We start from the raw sequence: 13,674 nt of genomic DNA on the forward strand, positions 1-13,674 counted from the left end.
ATATGCTTATTTTATATTTTTAAGATTTGAAGCATCTCTAGTTATAGCCCCTTCATCCTTAATACTGTCATTTTTCCATTATGATTTTTATAAATTGTTCTGTCTTTGAATAATTTCTGTCCCTATTCTATTTTTCTGCACTTAATTTGCTTTTTTTTTTTTTTTTTAATTCTTAGGATGGATTCCTACCTTGTTGACTTGTTTCTTCTTTTCTAATGCAAATACTAGATTATCTATTGTCTTCCCAGTACCACTCTAGCCACATCCATCCCCAGGCAACCACTGTTCTGTTTTGTTTTTGTTTTTTCCTGTTTTAATGAATTCACAAATTGTTCTTCAAAAAAGTTAAACAAGTTCATATTCCCCCCAGCTGTGCTGCAGAGTTCTGGTTTGTCTGTGCTTTGCCAATACTTGGTGTAATCGCTATCTTTTAATCTTAGATGTGCACTAGTTTGTGGTTTTAAATTTGCATTTCTTTTATGACTGATGTTGAGCATCTTTTCTTGTGCTTATTTGCCATAAATCCTTTTTGAAATGTCACTTCAAATCTTTTGCCTATTTATTTAAATTGAGGTCTTTGTTTTCTTAGTAAATTTTTAAAATATATTCTGCAGGCATGTTATTTATTCAGATATATTAGGAGAAAATATTTGCAATCTGTGACATCTTTTAATTCTCTTGATATGTCTCTTGAACAAATTTTATTTTGATGAAGTTTAATATTTTTTTCATTTTTATTATTTGGGTTTTTTAATATCCTATCTATCTAAAAATTAATGAATCTTAGTCCACAAAGATTTACTCCTATGTTTTCTGTAGGTATTTTATAGCTAATTCTAGATTTCACTTCATCTTTAAATCAGCTTTTTAACTTAATCACCATGTAACCAGTAGATCTGGCCTGAATGACAGCAAGTTTTTGAAATTTGTTTTTGGTTGGGTGTGTTACCTCCAGACGTTTTTCCTGAGTGCCTTCAGACATATTTAACTGTAGAAATATGTAGTTCTTAGTTGTGGGAATTTTGTCTTTGCTTTCTGCAGTGCTGGGCCTCCAGCCCTGGGCCTCATGCACGTGGGCAAGCTCCCTACCACTGAGCTCCATGCCCAGCCCCAGGGATGCGTAGGTTTTTAAGTTGAAAGTAAATGGAATCACACTGGATGTGAGATTCTGATCAATATGATCCCCTGATAAAGTTAGTATTTTAACTGTGGCTCAAATATAGAGATACATACATAATTCTGTTTCCTGTTGATTATAGCATCACCATAGGTCAGGTTTCTATGTGGCCCCTCCACTGTAGGAGTGTGTTTAAGCTGTCGTACCGCAAGGGTCATCTTTGTGCTTCTCTCTTGGGCTCACATGTGGGAGTGTTTCTACAGACACGAAGAAGCTGAGTTGAAAGCCCAGTCAAATTGTACCTTCCAAGTTGGGAGTGTGCGTGAACAGTTGTTAACAGTTTTTTCTTCTTTTAAACCCCGGGCCTCACACTGACAGCTGGACCACTGTTAAATGCGCCCAGGTGCTGATCCATTCATCGAGCACGCAGTGTGGTCCCTGGTTCCAGGGCCTTTCGGTTCCTTCTGACCTAGAGCCCGCTTTTTATTAGTATATTTTAAGATGACCTTTTACTGTACCCAAATGATATTCATAGAAAATGTAGCCACTTGTACAGAAATAACTTCAAAAACCAATATAGTAGCTGCATTTGGGAAATGAAGGAAAGCAGTTTGTTGGTCAACGGTGGTTCATGTCAGCGCGCAGCCCTCGGGCCATAGAGGATGCTGTGGAGGAGTGAGGGTGGAAGGCGGGAGGGAGATAAAGCTCTTCTGTAGGGGAAAGGCACACAGTGGGGCTGCAGTAGAACTACTGTTGGAATAAGGAGGACGAGACTCGTATGTAATGTAAGAGAAAAACGGGAATTGTCCAAAGGAGGCCGTGAGGAAGCCTGCCGTCCCTGCAGAAGAGCCGCACCTTACACAGAAGCACAGGTTCAGAGTCCCCTGGTGTCGTGACACAGGGAAGCCACGGTCTGCGGCTTCTTTCTTGAAATCTGCCAGCATTGAGGTTCACCTTTAGTGGTTCATACTTTAAAAAGTCTTTAAAGTTGTAGTCTTTTATTGGTGTAGGAAATAGTGAATCGGAAAATGAAACCATTTTTTCTGCTAAAAGCAAAAATCGGCTTTAGATAAACTCTTCTAACCCATCTAAGAAAGAAAACACTAGGCACCTTTAATTGAGCAAACTTAGTGAATGCAACCATTAGGTTTCTTAGCATTGCAAATAGCTAGCCAGGTGGGGTGGCTTGGGGGGCTGAGGCAGGAAGATCAAGTTCAGGACCAGCCTCAACAATTTAGTGAGGCTCTAAGCAACTTAGCAAGAGCTTGTCTCAAAATAAAAAATAAGGGGCTGGGGTTGTGGCGCAGTGGTAGAGCGCTTGCCTTGCGTGAGTGAGGCATGGGCTCGATCCTCAGCAGCACATAAAAATAAATAAATAAAGGTATTGTGTCCATTGACACCCCCCAAAAAATTTTTTTTTAAATAATAATGAACAAAAAGGGCCGGGAAGGTACCTCAGTGGATATGCGCCTTGGGGGGGGTCAATCCCCAGTAAACCTCCCCCCCCCAAAAAAAAAACACAACTTCACATAGTTGTGGAGATGGAACGACTCGTAGTTTACCTGCTCAAAAACCCGAGTCATCTCTTTCCCTTTAGTTTTCCCTTTTGGATTGGGATTCCTGGGTGTGGTAGAATCTGGGAAGTGGTGCCATGTTTGTTGAACTGCATTGCGTTAAGTTAGTGTGCATACTAGTGTTGAAACTTGTGGTGAATCGCAGCATGAACTTGTTTTTAATACGTCCTCTTTCTCATCCTCCTGCTGCGACCCTGTGGGAGCGTATTGGCAGCTCTCTTTCCTCCCGCTCCTTCCCTGGGCTTCTGTGCAGTCTGTCCTGTGAGGACGCCATCTTCTCATGCATTGTTTGCTGCATATTAACCCAGGTATTGAGTCTCCGTGTCCAACAGGAGGCTGCCCAGACTGGCTGAGTGACAGGTGTCCTTGTCTGAAAGCCTCAGAATCTGGGTGTCACTTGCTGCCCCACCTGTACCCTCACTGTGACTTCAGGAGGTCCCTTTCTTCAGTGACCTTGGGGGCCTGAGACTGGGCCTCAAGCCTCTCTTTGGGCCTGCAGTTCTCTTGGTTTCCACTGACTGCATATAGGAGATTAGCTCAGTTCTGCCACTCTTGTTCGTATTCGTGTGTATGTGTGTACCTTTATTTTATTTATTTATCTTTATATGGTGCTGAGGATGGAACTCGGAGCCTCTCATGTGCTAGGTGAGTGCTCCGCCGCTGAGCCCTAGCCCCAGCCCTGGCCCTGTTCCTGTGTTTCGTTTGTTGCCTTCCCTTTGGATGAAAGAGGAACCTTCAGAGACCCTGGATTTGTAAAAACATCAGCCTGCCACGCTGTGAGGTTGCAGGTGTTATGTGCAGATCCCCTGGTTCTCCAGATCTTCCCTCCTTACAGTGTTAAACCTGCTCTGACTGGCTGGACCCCACGCTGATGTTCTGTGAGCCCTGAAGGAGGGTGATCTCTAAGGGGAAGGAGGCTGGAGGAGAGAATTTGGCAAAGGCAGCGATCTGGGTGAAGGGAGAAGTTTGTAAAGTAGGGTGCGTCTTTTCCAGAAGCAGTTAATCCTATTGTTAAGAAGACAGGCTGCTTCAGCAGCTGTGACACAGCAGGAGCATGTGGATTTTGCTTCCTTGGTTACAGGGAGTGATAGTGTACTTGACCTTCAGCAGAGCGGGGTCACAGAGAGGGCGTCTTTGAACAGCCCCGTCTGGAATCTGCACTGGCGGGTTGGGAAGCTCAGGCCTGTGAATTCCCTTGTTGGGCCCTGTTTGGCCTGGAGGCTGCTGAGGGAAAATGTAAATAAAGCTGCAGGAGCCGTTGGCATGGGAAGTGTGACAACAGGACTGCAGAACTGCCGCCTGTCCCCTCTCTGCTCCTGGGTGAGCCTCTGTGTAACAGGGTGCGTTTCCGTAGGCACGTGTTCCTAAAGCAGCCGGTGAAGCAGCAGAGGATTCGGCCACCATTGTGTATTAGAAGGAATTCAGTGTGGTGTGTGCTGCTGGGTTAAGCTTGTGGCCAGGTGGCGTTAGGGTACACTGGCGAAATCGGGTGGGGCGGGAGCTGTCTGCTTGTCGTTTCTTTTGACAGGTTAATCTACCTGTGACCAAAGCACTCTGAACTGTGCTGCTCCTAACCGTCGTCGTTATGTAATGGTGGGAAGTAGTTGTTGACTTTGGATCTTTGTTTTTATGCCAAGAAATTGAGGGGTACAGTTTTCCCTTTTTTTAAAACCAAGCGAGGGGCTGGGGCTGTGGCATAAGTGGTAGCGAGCTCCCCTAGCATGTGTGAGGCACTGGGTTCCATCCTCAGCACCACATACAAATAAAGAGATTGTGTCCACCTAAAACTAAAAAATAAATATTAAAACCAAATGAACAGCGAGAAGATAACCAAGCTGGACAATCGAGTCTGGTATAAATGATGGCCATTTATAATGTTCAGTTTCACTCCTTCACTGACTTACCGTAAAGAAGAGCAGGATTTAGGGGCCATCCAGACAAGTAATCCTGGGGCGCAGGCTCACAGGAAGGGCTGGCAAGGGGACCAGGCCGCGGTCCACTCTGGGACAGCAGGTGTGTGTGGGGAAGTCTCTTCACTAAGCTGGACACCGTGCCCCGAAGCCCCACGGCCAACCCACTGTCCCGCCGCGTGCCCGTGGTGTTGAGAGTCCGTGGCACAGTTTTCCTGTTGAAGGTGCAGATGTCGTCACCAGGGTCTGGTATACACCTGGGTGCCGCCAGGCAGGCCCTCGCACGGCCACATACACTGAGTGACTCTGTGCTCGGCACCTTGGGCTGTTGGAGAGCAGAAAGGGGGCTGAGGCTGACAGCAGCAGAGTGGCAGGGGGAACAATGGTTCTCACCGAGTCGAAGGCTTGCAGTGTCCTGGTGTCCCGCTACCAGGTGCCCCTTTATCACAGTCGCCTGCTTTATCTCCCGCCTGGCCGGCTGGTCGCCGTGCTGGACTGAGCTCACACCACTGTGGGCAGGACCGAGCCTCAGCTGCCACTCGGGAGCCACCTCCTTGTAAAGCCTCAGGAGAGGGGCTCTTGGACATTTCCCTCCCACCCTGGCACTTCCCGAGCTAAGCATTCCCACGCGGAATCGCGGGGATACTTCAGGCCATTCTCTTGGTCAGAATTTATTGCTGAGCTCATTGTCACTGTGACCCCGGCCTCCTCTCGGGCCATCTCTTTGGCTTCTCGTGTAAAAGGAATGGTAGACTGTGCAAGCACCCCTGGGCAGGAAGGAGGCCAGAAGTCAGGGGTTGCCCTGTCGCTCCACCAGTGCCCTCGGGCCCCCTGCGCTGCCCTGTAGCCCTGCAGCCTTCTCTGTGGAGGCTCGAAGGCAGTCACGCCCGTGGCTCTGTGTATCTAGCACACAGCTCCAGGGTGACAAAGTGCGTGCTTCTCAAGTAAAGCTTGGCCTGTGCTCACTGTGGCTTGTTGACTTAGCAAGCTCTTGTGGTCTTAGTGAAACACTTATTGAGTACAGTTTTTTTTTTTACCTTAATTTTATTTATTTATTTTATGTGGTGCTGAGGCTTGAACCCAGGGCCTCACACGTGCTAGGCAAGTGCTCTACCACTCGGCCACCACCCAGCCCACGAGCACAGTTGTTATGTTAAAGATCAATTTGCTCGTAGGTTTAAAGTTGACCAATGTGTAACTCGGTGAATTTCCCCAGAGAACATTCCCACGTAGCCACCACCCGGTCAGGAGTAGAATTTCCCCAAAGTCCACAAGCTCTGAGGCTCCTCCTTAGAGGTGACCACTGTCCCAGTCCCCTGTACTATGGCTTCAACGAGGTTTTTTTGTTCATTGTTTAAAAAAAGTTCACACACAGCTTTACTCAGATGTCACTCACATCACCTGTGATTCCTTCACCTATTGAAAGTGTCCAATTCTGTGGCTTTCACAGATCCACAAGGTCATGCACCTGTCACCACTGTCATTGTCTAATTCCAGAACATTTTCATTTCTCCAAAAAGAAACCCCAGCCCCCTGTGATCCCCACCCCAGCCGTACAGGACCACTAATTGACTTTGTGTCTTTAGGGCTCTGTCTATGGACACCCGGGTGAATGGAGCCGCCCGGCCTGCTGTCTTGTGCCTGGGTCTTTTGCTTGGCATGTGCCAGCACTTCACTCCTGATAACTGCTAAATAGTGTGCCCTGTGGGTGCGTGCCATTTTGCTCGTTAGCTGATGAGTATCGAGTTGTCATTTGGAGCTATTAATTAGGAACAATGCTGTTAGGAGCCTTGTGAGCTCATTTCTCTGTGGACATGTTTTTATTCTTGGAAAAGTGGCACTGCTGGCTGAGTGATTTACCTCCATGGTAAACTTCCCAGGAACTGCCAGATTGGTTTTCAGAGGGACTTTGACGTTTGTATTCCCACAGCTGTGTGTGAGGTTCCCTGTCCTCCTATAGCCTGACTGGCTCTCGCTGGCCTTGCAAGTCGCCATGTCCTGGTGTGTGCGGCGTGGGCGTGCTCCTGGTTGTATTGTATTCCCCGTGACGTCATCTTTCTGCTTATGGGCCGTGTGTAGATCTTCTGTGAAGAAATGTCTGGTCGACCCTTTGATCATGTTTGATGGTGGGGCCCTGAAATTACCGGGATTCTTCACTTATTCTGGATACAAACCCTTTATCAAATACATACTTTGCACATTATTGTTTCCCATCTGGTAGATTTTCTTTTCACATTCTTGATATTGTTCTTGAAGGGCAGAAGTTGTTAATGTTGGCGATTTTTAATGTATTGATTTTTCTTGTGCTGCTTGTGCTATAAGTGTGATATCACAAGTTATTCATTCTGCATTCCAACAGTTTGTCAGCATTTCTTTTTTGAGACGGATGTTCTTGTATCCCTGATTCCCCTCTCGCTACCAGCAGCGTGTGAGGGTCCCAGGCTCTTCACGTTGCCGGCACTTGTTATCGCCCGTCTGTTCTGTAGCCATTGTAGTGGATGTGAAGTGGCATCTCCCTGTCACTTTGATTTAAATTTTCCTAATAACTAATGATATTGAACATTTTCCTATGCTTATAGGCCATTTATTTACCTCTTTTGACAAATGTCGCATTTACTCAATTTTTTTTTTCTTCCAGTGGCTTTAAGAACAGTCACCAGAAGCCACTGATCTGGTCATTCCCAACTCATTGCAGCTGGAGCACCACCCAGCCGCCTCCTGTGTGAGGATTTTATTATTTTTTCACATCTTGGCTTATTAAAAGTTTTTTTTATTCTTATTCTAATTTGCTATATATGACAGCAGAGTGCATTACAACTCGTAGCACACACACAGAGCACGTTTCTTCATGTCTCTGGTTGTGCACAAAGTACAGTCGCCCATTGTGTCTTCATATGTGTCCTAGGGGAGCGGTGTCCATCTCATTCCACGTCTTTTTGACACCCCTCGTTCCTCCCTTCTCTTCCCTCCCCTTTGCCGTCTTCTCCTTTACCCATTTTAAATCTGTCTTTTCTTACTAATGTTAATAGTTTTTAATGTATGATGTGTGGAACAGATGTATGGTTTGCAAAAATCTACTCCTACTTTGTGGGTTACCTTTTCATTTTTTTGATGGTATCTTTTGAAACACAAAAGTTTTTCATTTAGAAGTCTAGTTTATCTGATTTTTTTTTTTTTTTTTTTTTTTGCTGGGGGGGGTTTACACTTTTGGTGTTATCTCCCCAAACCATCACCTAATCCAAATGCACAGACTCACACTTGTTTTTTTGTTGTTGTTGTTTTTTTTGAGAGTTTTGTAGTTTGACTTTCACATTTCGATCTTTGATATGTTTTAATATTTTATAGGAGTCCCAAGTTCATCCTCCCACATTTAGATGTCCCGTTGTCTCATCACCAGTGGTTGAAAAAGACTATTTTGCCCATTTGTAACCAAACATAGTAGATTACAAAGCCAGGGGATAAACAAGTAGGGAAAGGTTTATGACTTGTAGCAAGTACGGAGGGCACTAGAGAGAACTCTCAAAGCAGCAAAGAAAGCCAAGGGGCTGCTTTTGTTGTGGTACCAGGATTGAACCCAGGGGCACTTAACCCAGCCCCCTTTTGTATTGTATTAGAGACAGGGTCTCATTAAGTTGTTGAGGACCTCACTAAGTTGCGGAGGCTGGCTTTGAACTCTTGATCCTCCTGCCTCAGCCTCCTGAGCCACTGGGATGACAGACATGTGCCACTGCCTCCCGCTAGCAAGGGGCTTTTATTAGGAAGTCTCAGACCTGTTCACTATAGGAAAGTCTCGTCATCGCATGTCACACATAGGGGTGGCACATTGTCCTGAGCATGCTCAGTTCAAGGTCGTGCTTCCTCATACATTGCATGTTCTAAGAATGGCTAAAGACCGCCTCCTGGGTGGGAAAGTTAGTATCTTAATGAGCGAAGTTTACTCTGTGTCACCTAAAAAGGGTGCGCCAGCACGCCCGAGTGGTCTTGGCTGGTTCCTGGTTCTGGAGTGCCCCATCTAAAACAGACAAAGTACTTAGAAGCTATATTAATAGTGAGAGGACCCCGACCCCCCCACACCACCACCAAACACACACGCTCACACAGCCACACACACACACACACACACTCCTGTGGTGGTGGTTAGAAGTACCTGCCTAGTGGCCAACATGATGAATTGTCTTGGCACCTTTATCAAGAACCAGTTGAGCCAGGCGCACACTTAGAATCCCAGCAGCTCAAGAGGCAAAGCGCAAGGATGGCAGCCTCAGCAACTAGACTCTGTCTGGGAATGACAGAGGACTGGGGATGTGGCAATGTGCCCTTGGGTTAAATCTCCAGTGCCACTCCCCACTAAATCACTTGAACGTGTAAAAGTTTTTTTCTGAGTTCTGTGTTCTTTTCCATTCGTCTTTGTCTTCATGCAAAGACTAGGGTTTTTTGTTTTTTTGTTTTTTTTGTTTTTTTTAGTTGTAAATTGACAATTGATAAGCTGATGTGTTGGGGGTACAAGGTGATAGATCTGCGAGTCCAGTGTGGAATCATCAACATACTCATCATTTCAAGGGCTTGGTTTTTATTGTGAGACTTCTTGAAAAAGGCTGAAGAGTGTCAACGTGGTATTCATGCACCAGAGTTTCTTCACCTCTTGAACTGTGATGGCCATCCTGACTTGGCTCTTGTAGATAATGGTACACTGAGCATGCAAGTGCAGACGTGCCTTCCACCAGCTGGTTTCAAATCTTTGGATTAAGTGCCCCAAAACAGAATTTCTGGATCCCACGTGGTTTTGGTCACTGTAGGTTTTGTATGACGTTTTGAAATGAAGTCGGAGTCTCCTAGCTTTGCTCCCCGCCTGCCCACAACTATGTTGGCCATTCTGGGTTCCTTGTATTTGGAAATTGTATAAATTTTATGATCACGTGGAGGGTGAACCTGGTGGCCCTTGCTTGTGATCCCAGCTGCTCGGGAGGCAGAGTTGAAGGCCAGCTGGGAAGGTCAGCAAGCCCTATCTCAAAATGAAAAATTAGAAGAGCCAGGGACGTGGCACCGAGGTAGAGCACTTTCCTAGCATCCATGAGCTCTGGGCAGTGCCCGGTACCAAAAAAAATAAATAAATAAAGAGCATCCAGAATTTTGGTAGAGATTTCACTAAATTGGAAAGTCAGTCTGGGGAGTATGGCCGCCTTAACGGTGTCGTGTCTAATCCATGAGCACAAAGTTCTTTCCATTTATTTCCGCGGTCTCTCGTTTCCTTCAGTGCTGGATCACAGTTTCCAGGGTACAGATCTTACAGTTGGCCTTGTTCAGTGTCTTCCTAAGCGTCTCATTCTTCTCTAGTCAGTGAGATTGTTACCTAATGTCATTTTTCAGATCGTTCATCACTAACGGGACAGCTGTAGGTCTGTCTTGTACCCTGCGACCTTGCAGCTCATTTACCAGTTCTGAGTTGGTGGTGGTGGATTCTGTGAGGTTTCCTGTATGTAAGGCCATTTCATCTGCAGACAGAGTCTCCATCATCTTCCTTCCAACCTAGATGCCGTGTGCCCCGCCCTCCCTCTCCCGCTTTCCCTGCTTGACCTCCGGCCCCCCCAGTCCAGGGCTGTGTGCAGGTGGGGGAATGGGCCTCCTGTGGTCTTCGTCATCTTAGGGGGAAAGTTTTCTTTTTTCTTTGTTTTTTGGTGGATGCCTGTTATCAGGATGAGAACTGTCTCTCTCTATTGCTGGATTTTGTCATAATGCCTTTCCTGTCAGTTGACATGATCCTAGGTGGCTTTTGTCCTCTATTGTTTTAATATAGTGTATTAAACTGTTTGATTGTCATACGTTGAAGTAGCTTCGCGTTCTTTGGAAGAAGCCCATTGATCCTGGTATGTCATCCTTCATATGCTACTGGATTTGGTTTGCTTTTATATGTAATTTATTTATATTTTAGTGATAGGTGGACACAGTACCTTTATGTGGTGCTGAGGATCGAACCCAGGGCCTCACGCACGCTAGGTGAGCGCTCTAGCCCTGAGCCCAGCCCAGCCCTGGTTTGCTTTCTTTTGTTGAGGATTTTTTTACATTAATATTCATAAGGAATATTGGTCTGTAGTTTTGGGGTCTTTTTTCTTTCATTCTTGTTATCTCTGTGGGTTTTGGTATCGGGTAGTATTGGTCTCGCAGAATGAATTAGGAAACAAATGTTCTCTGCCGTGTTCTGGAATTCTGGGAAGGTACTGCTTCATGATCTGCTTTCAGCCAAGGAGGGTGTCTGCCCACTTCAGGTACCAGGTGGCCACTGAGCACCTGGCCCCCAGCCTCTGGGCAGGTCCTGACCACATCCCAGCCCCTGGTGCTCCTGCTGGGCTTTTCCAGCCCCGTTCCACTGATCCCGGGCACTGAACCCTCTAGTTCTGGGTCCCTCTGGCCCGTGGTCCCTGGCAGTGTTGTTAGGAGCCTTTCTCCAGAAACGGCCCCCTTACCCTTTCCCGGCTGCTCACACAGACGCAGACTTCCCAGGTCATGTCCAGAAAGTCAGCCTGGTAGCTCTTGGGAGGTCGGGCAGAGCAGACCCAACGCTTCCTGTTTCTCCCGCACTCTCGGGTGGTCTTTCCAGGGCACTCCTGTGCGGGGGCTCAGTGCTGCCTTTGCCTCCTGCGCATGTTTGTCACAGCAAAAGCAAGAGGCGCGGTCGTGGGCCCCTTGGGCGGCTTTCTGACGCCTTCTGATCTTGCCCACAGGTACCGCGTCCACAGACCCATCGGCCGGAATCTCCAGGGATGACCAGCCCCTCCCCGCGCATCCAGATCATCTCCACCGACTCCGCGGTAGCCTCACCTCAGCGCATTCAGGTACCAGGGACCCTGCTGTCCCCCAGTCCTTCCAAACACAAAATCTCTAGGAAATCGCGCCTCTAGGACGTCAAGTACACTACCATCTCATTTATTTGAAAGACAAAAGAAGGAACGTTTCTGTTGATTGAACTGACCGTTGTGGTGCTGGGCAGCTGTAAACCCAGGGCCGCCTCTGGCTGGGCAGGTGCTGTCCCGCCGAGCTGCCCTCCAGCCCTGCTTAACTGATTTCTAAGAACTCTAACCTGTTATTTCAACTATTGTGATAAAGAACCATTTTGTTGCTCATTGGCTTCCAAATTGATGGGCGACATGTTGGTCCCAGGCTGCCGCTTGTCTGGGTCCCACTTATCGCTGTTGCTGTCGTGGGCAGGTAAATGTCAGAGACTCACGGTTTCCACTTGCAGCACGTGCATAGTATGCCCACCTACCTCACAGGTCAGTGTAAGGAATCAACAGGACGCTGCTTAGGAAGTGCTAAGAAGGGCTTGGCCCGGGACAGTGTCCAGTGTGTTGTACCTCTGTGTCATCCTGTTACTACTGGTGTCATTGACTGCTAGTCACTTACGCAGGGGCGGTGCTGAGCCTGCCTCTGGCCCACTGCACGTTTTTTTCCTCAGACGGTAGGTATGTAGGCCCTAGCTGGGAGGAAGGGCAACAGACCCTGACAGATAAAGATGCAGTGTTCTCACATCAGCCGAAGCAAAAGGCCAGATCCAGACGTGAGAACAGAGAGGAACAGCAGGAAGAACATGAGTTGCACAGCATGGACGTGAGAGACGCCAGGTGAGGGGTATTTGGGAATCGGGGATTGCTGTCCTAGGGAGTGGAAGCTCACCCAGGCAGACAGTGACACAGAGCGACTGGGTAAATTCTACCCCTGCCTGCTCTAAGACACTCCATGGACTCTTCCTGTTATAAACGACAAACGTTTCTAATAAGTAAGAGTCGCTCCTGCGTGGGAGGTGTGGGGTCTCACTGCAGGACTCTCCTGAGCCCGACACAGAAGCTTGCTCTGCGCAGCTCACAGTCACATTGTCAAATGGCAACTGTTTTCAGAGGGCGGGAAGCAGATGAGGGTGCAGAGAAGGACGGGTGGCCACCCCAGGAGACCGGGTGTGTAGGTCTGTGTCCAGAGCGCAGCTCCCTGTGTATTATCTAAGGAGAACTTCCTGTCTCCCTAAGATGGGACCCTGGCACCACCCTTATCTATAGAGTGAGGCTCTTCCCTGCTGGCGCCCAGCCCCTGGGGACGCCACCTTCCTGGCTGGATGCAGTCCTGTCCTCTCAACAGTTCTCTCTTGGGGGAGAGATCTCTGGTGCTGAGCTTGCAGTTTCTAAGGAAGACGGTCCTTTGGTGCGAGTTTTATGTTTGTTAAATAATTGACAGTGTCCCATTGGGAGCCGCCAGTGAAGTCGGACATGCCCAGTGCCACCACACTGGCTATGTGAGGTTTTCAAAGTAAAATAAAGGTTATTGGCTGGTTTCTGGATTTTCAAAATTAGTGCTGGGGGTCCCATGCGGTTCTCTGTATCATCAGCTCGTGCCTTAGTGACCACCTGGCATTCCCTGAGGCCTGGGGAGAGGAGGGACGAGTTCTCTGATGTTGTCGTGAGTAACAGTTCCTAGACTCCAAATGGTGGCTTCTCTCACAAGGTGGGTAGGGAAGGATTTTTTGGGTTTTGTTTTTGAAAAGGACAGCAGGCTAGACAACAGGTCGGAGCCGTGTCTGAGGGTACAGAGACCGAGGGTCGAGTCGCGTCTATCCCCAGGCGTGCGACTCGGGAAAGTGAGTTGACAGAGCTGCGCTGAGGGTGCTGATTCTATGAGTTGGGAAGGGACTAGGTGACGTAAGTAGGTGACATAAGGCCGTTAGAGCCCCAGGAAGCCAGCGCAGTGTGGATTTTTATGGTTTATTTGTACATAATTTCAAACTTACCAAAAATAGTCCATACAGATTCACTGTGCCTGTCACTCAGGTTTGTGAGTTATGTGCTGTCACATTCTAAATATGAGTGGGTTCATTTTTTTTCTGGTTCATTTGAGAACAGACTGGGGACATCACTCCTGTGCATTGGGCTTAAGGACAGTGACAGTCTTCCATCATGAAAATACAGTTAGCAAAATGAGAAAATACTAACACTGAAATGTGCCGTTATCTGATCCAAACTCCAAATTCCCACATTTCATTCACTGTCCCAATAAAGGCCCGTGGAGCTGTTTTTCCAAGGATCGATGTTAT

At 47.4% G+C, this 13,674-nt stretch overlaps 1 protein-coding gene across 8 annotated transcripts in view; it reads left to right on the forward strand.

The window, feature by feature from the left end:
• The window catches only part of Nr2c2 (nuclear receptor subfamily 2 group C member 2), a 66,092-nt gene that overhangs the window by 24,940 nt on the left and 27,478 nt on the right, over window positions 1-13,674 (forward strand). For all 8 annotated transcript variants that reach the window (XM_078033415.1, XM_078033417.1, XM_078033416.1 and 5 more), the window contains one exon: window positions 11,321-11,431. In XM_078033415.1, the coding sequence (XP_077889541.1) occupies window positions 11,321-11,431 (111 nt within the window). The remainder of the gene's footprint in view (window positions 1-11,320; window positions 11,432-13,674) is intronic.

Source organism: Ictidomys tridecemlineatus, chromosome 16, assembly GCF_052094955.1.
Source record: "Ictidomys tridecemlineatus isolate mIctTri1 chromosome 16, mIctTri1.hap1, whole genome shotgun sequence".
NCBI classification, from domain to species: domain Eukaryota; kingdom Metazoa; phylum Chordata; class Mammalia; order Rodentia; family Sciuridae; genus Ictidomys; species Ictidomys tridecemlineatus.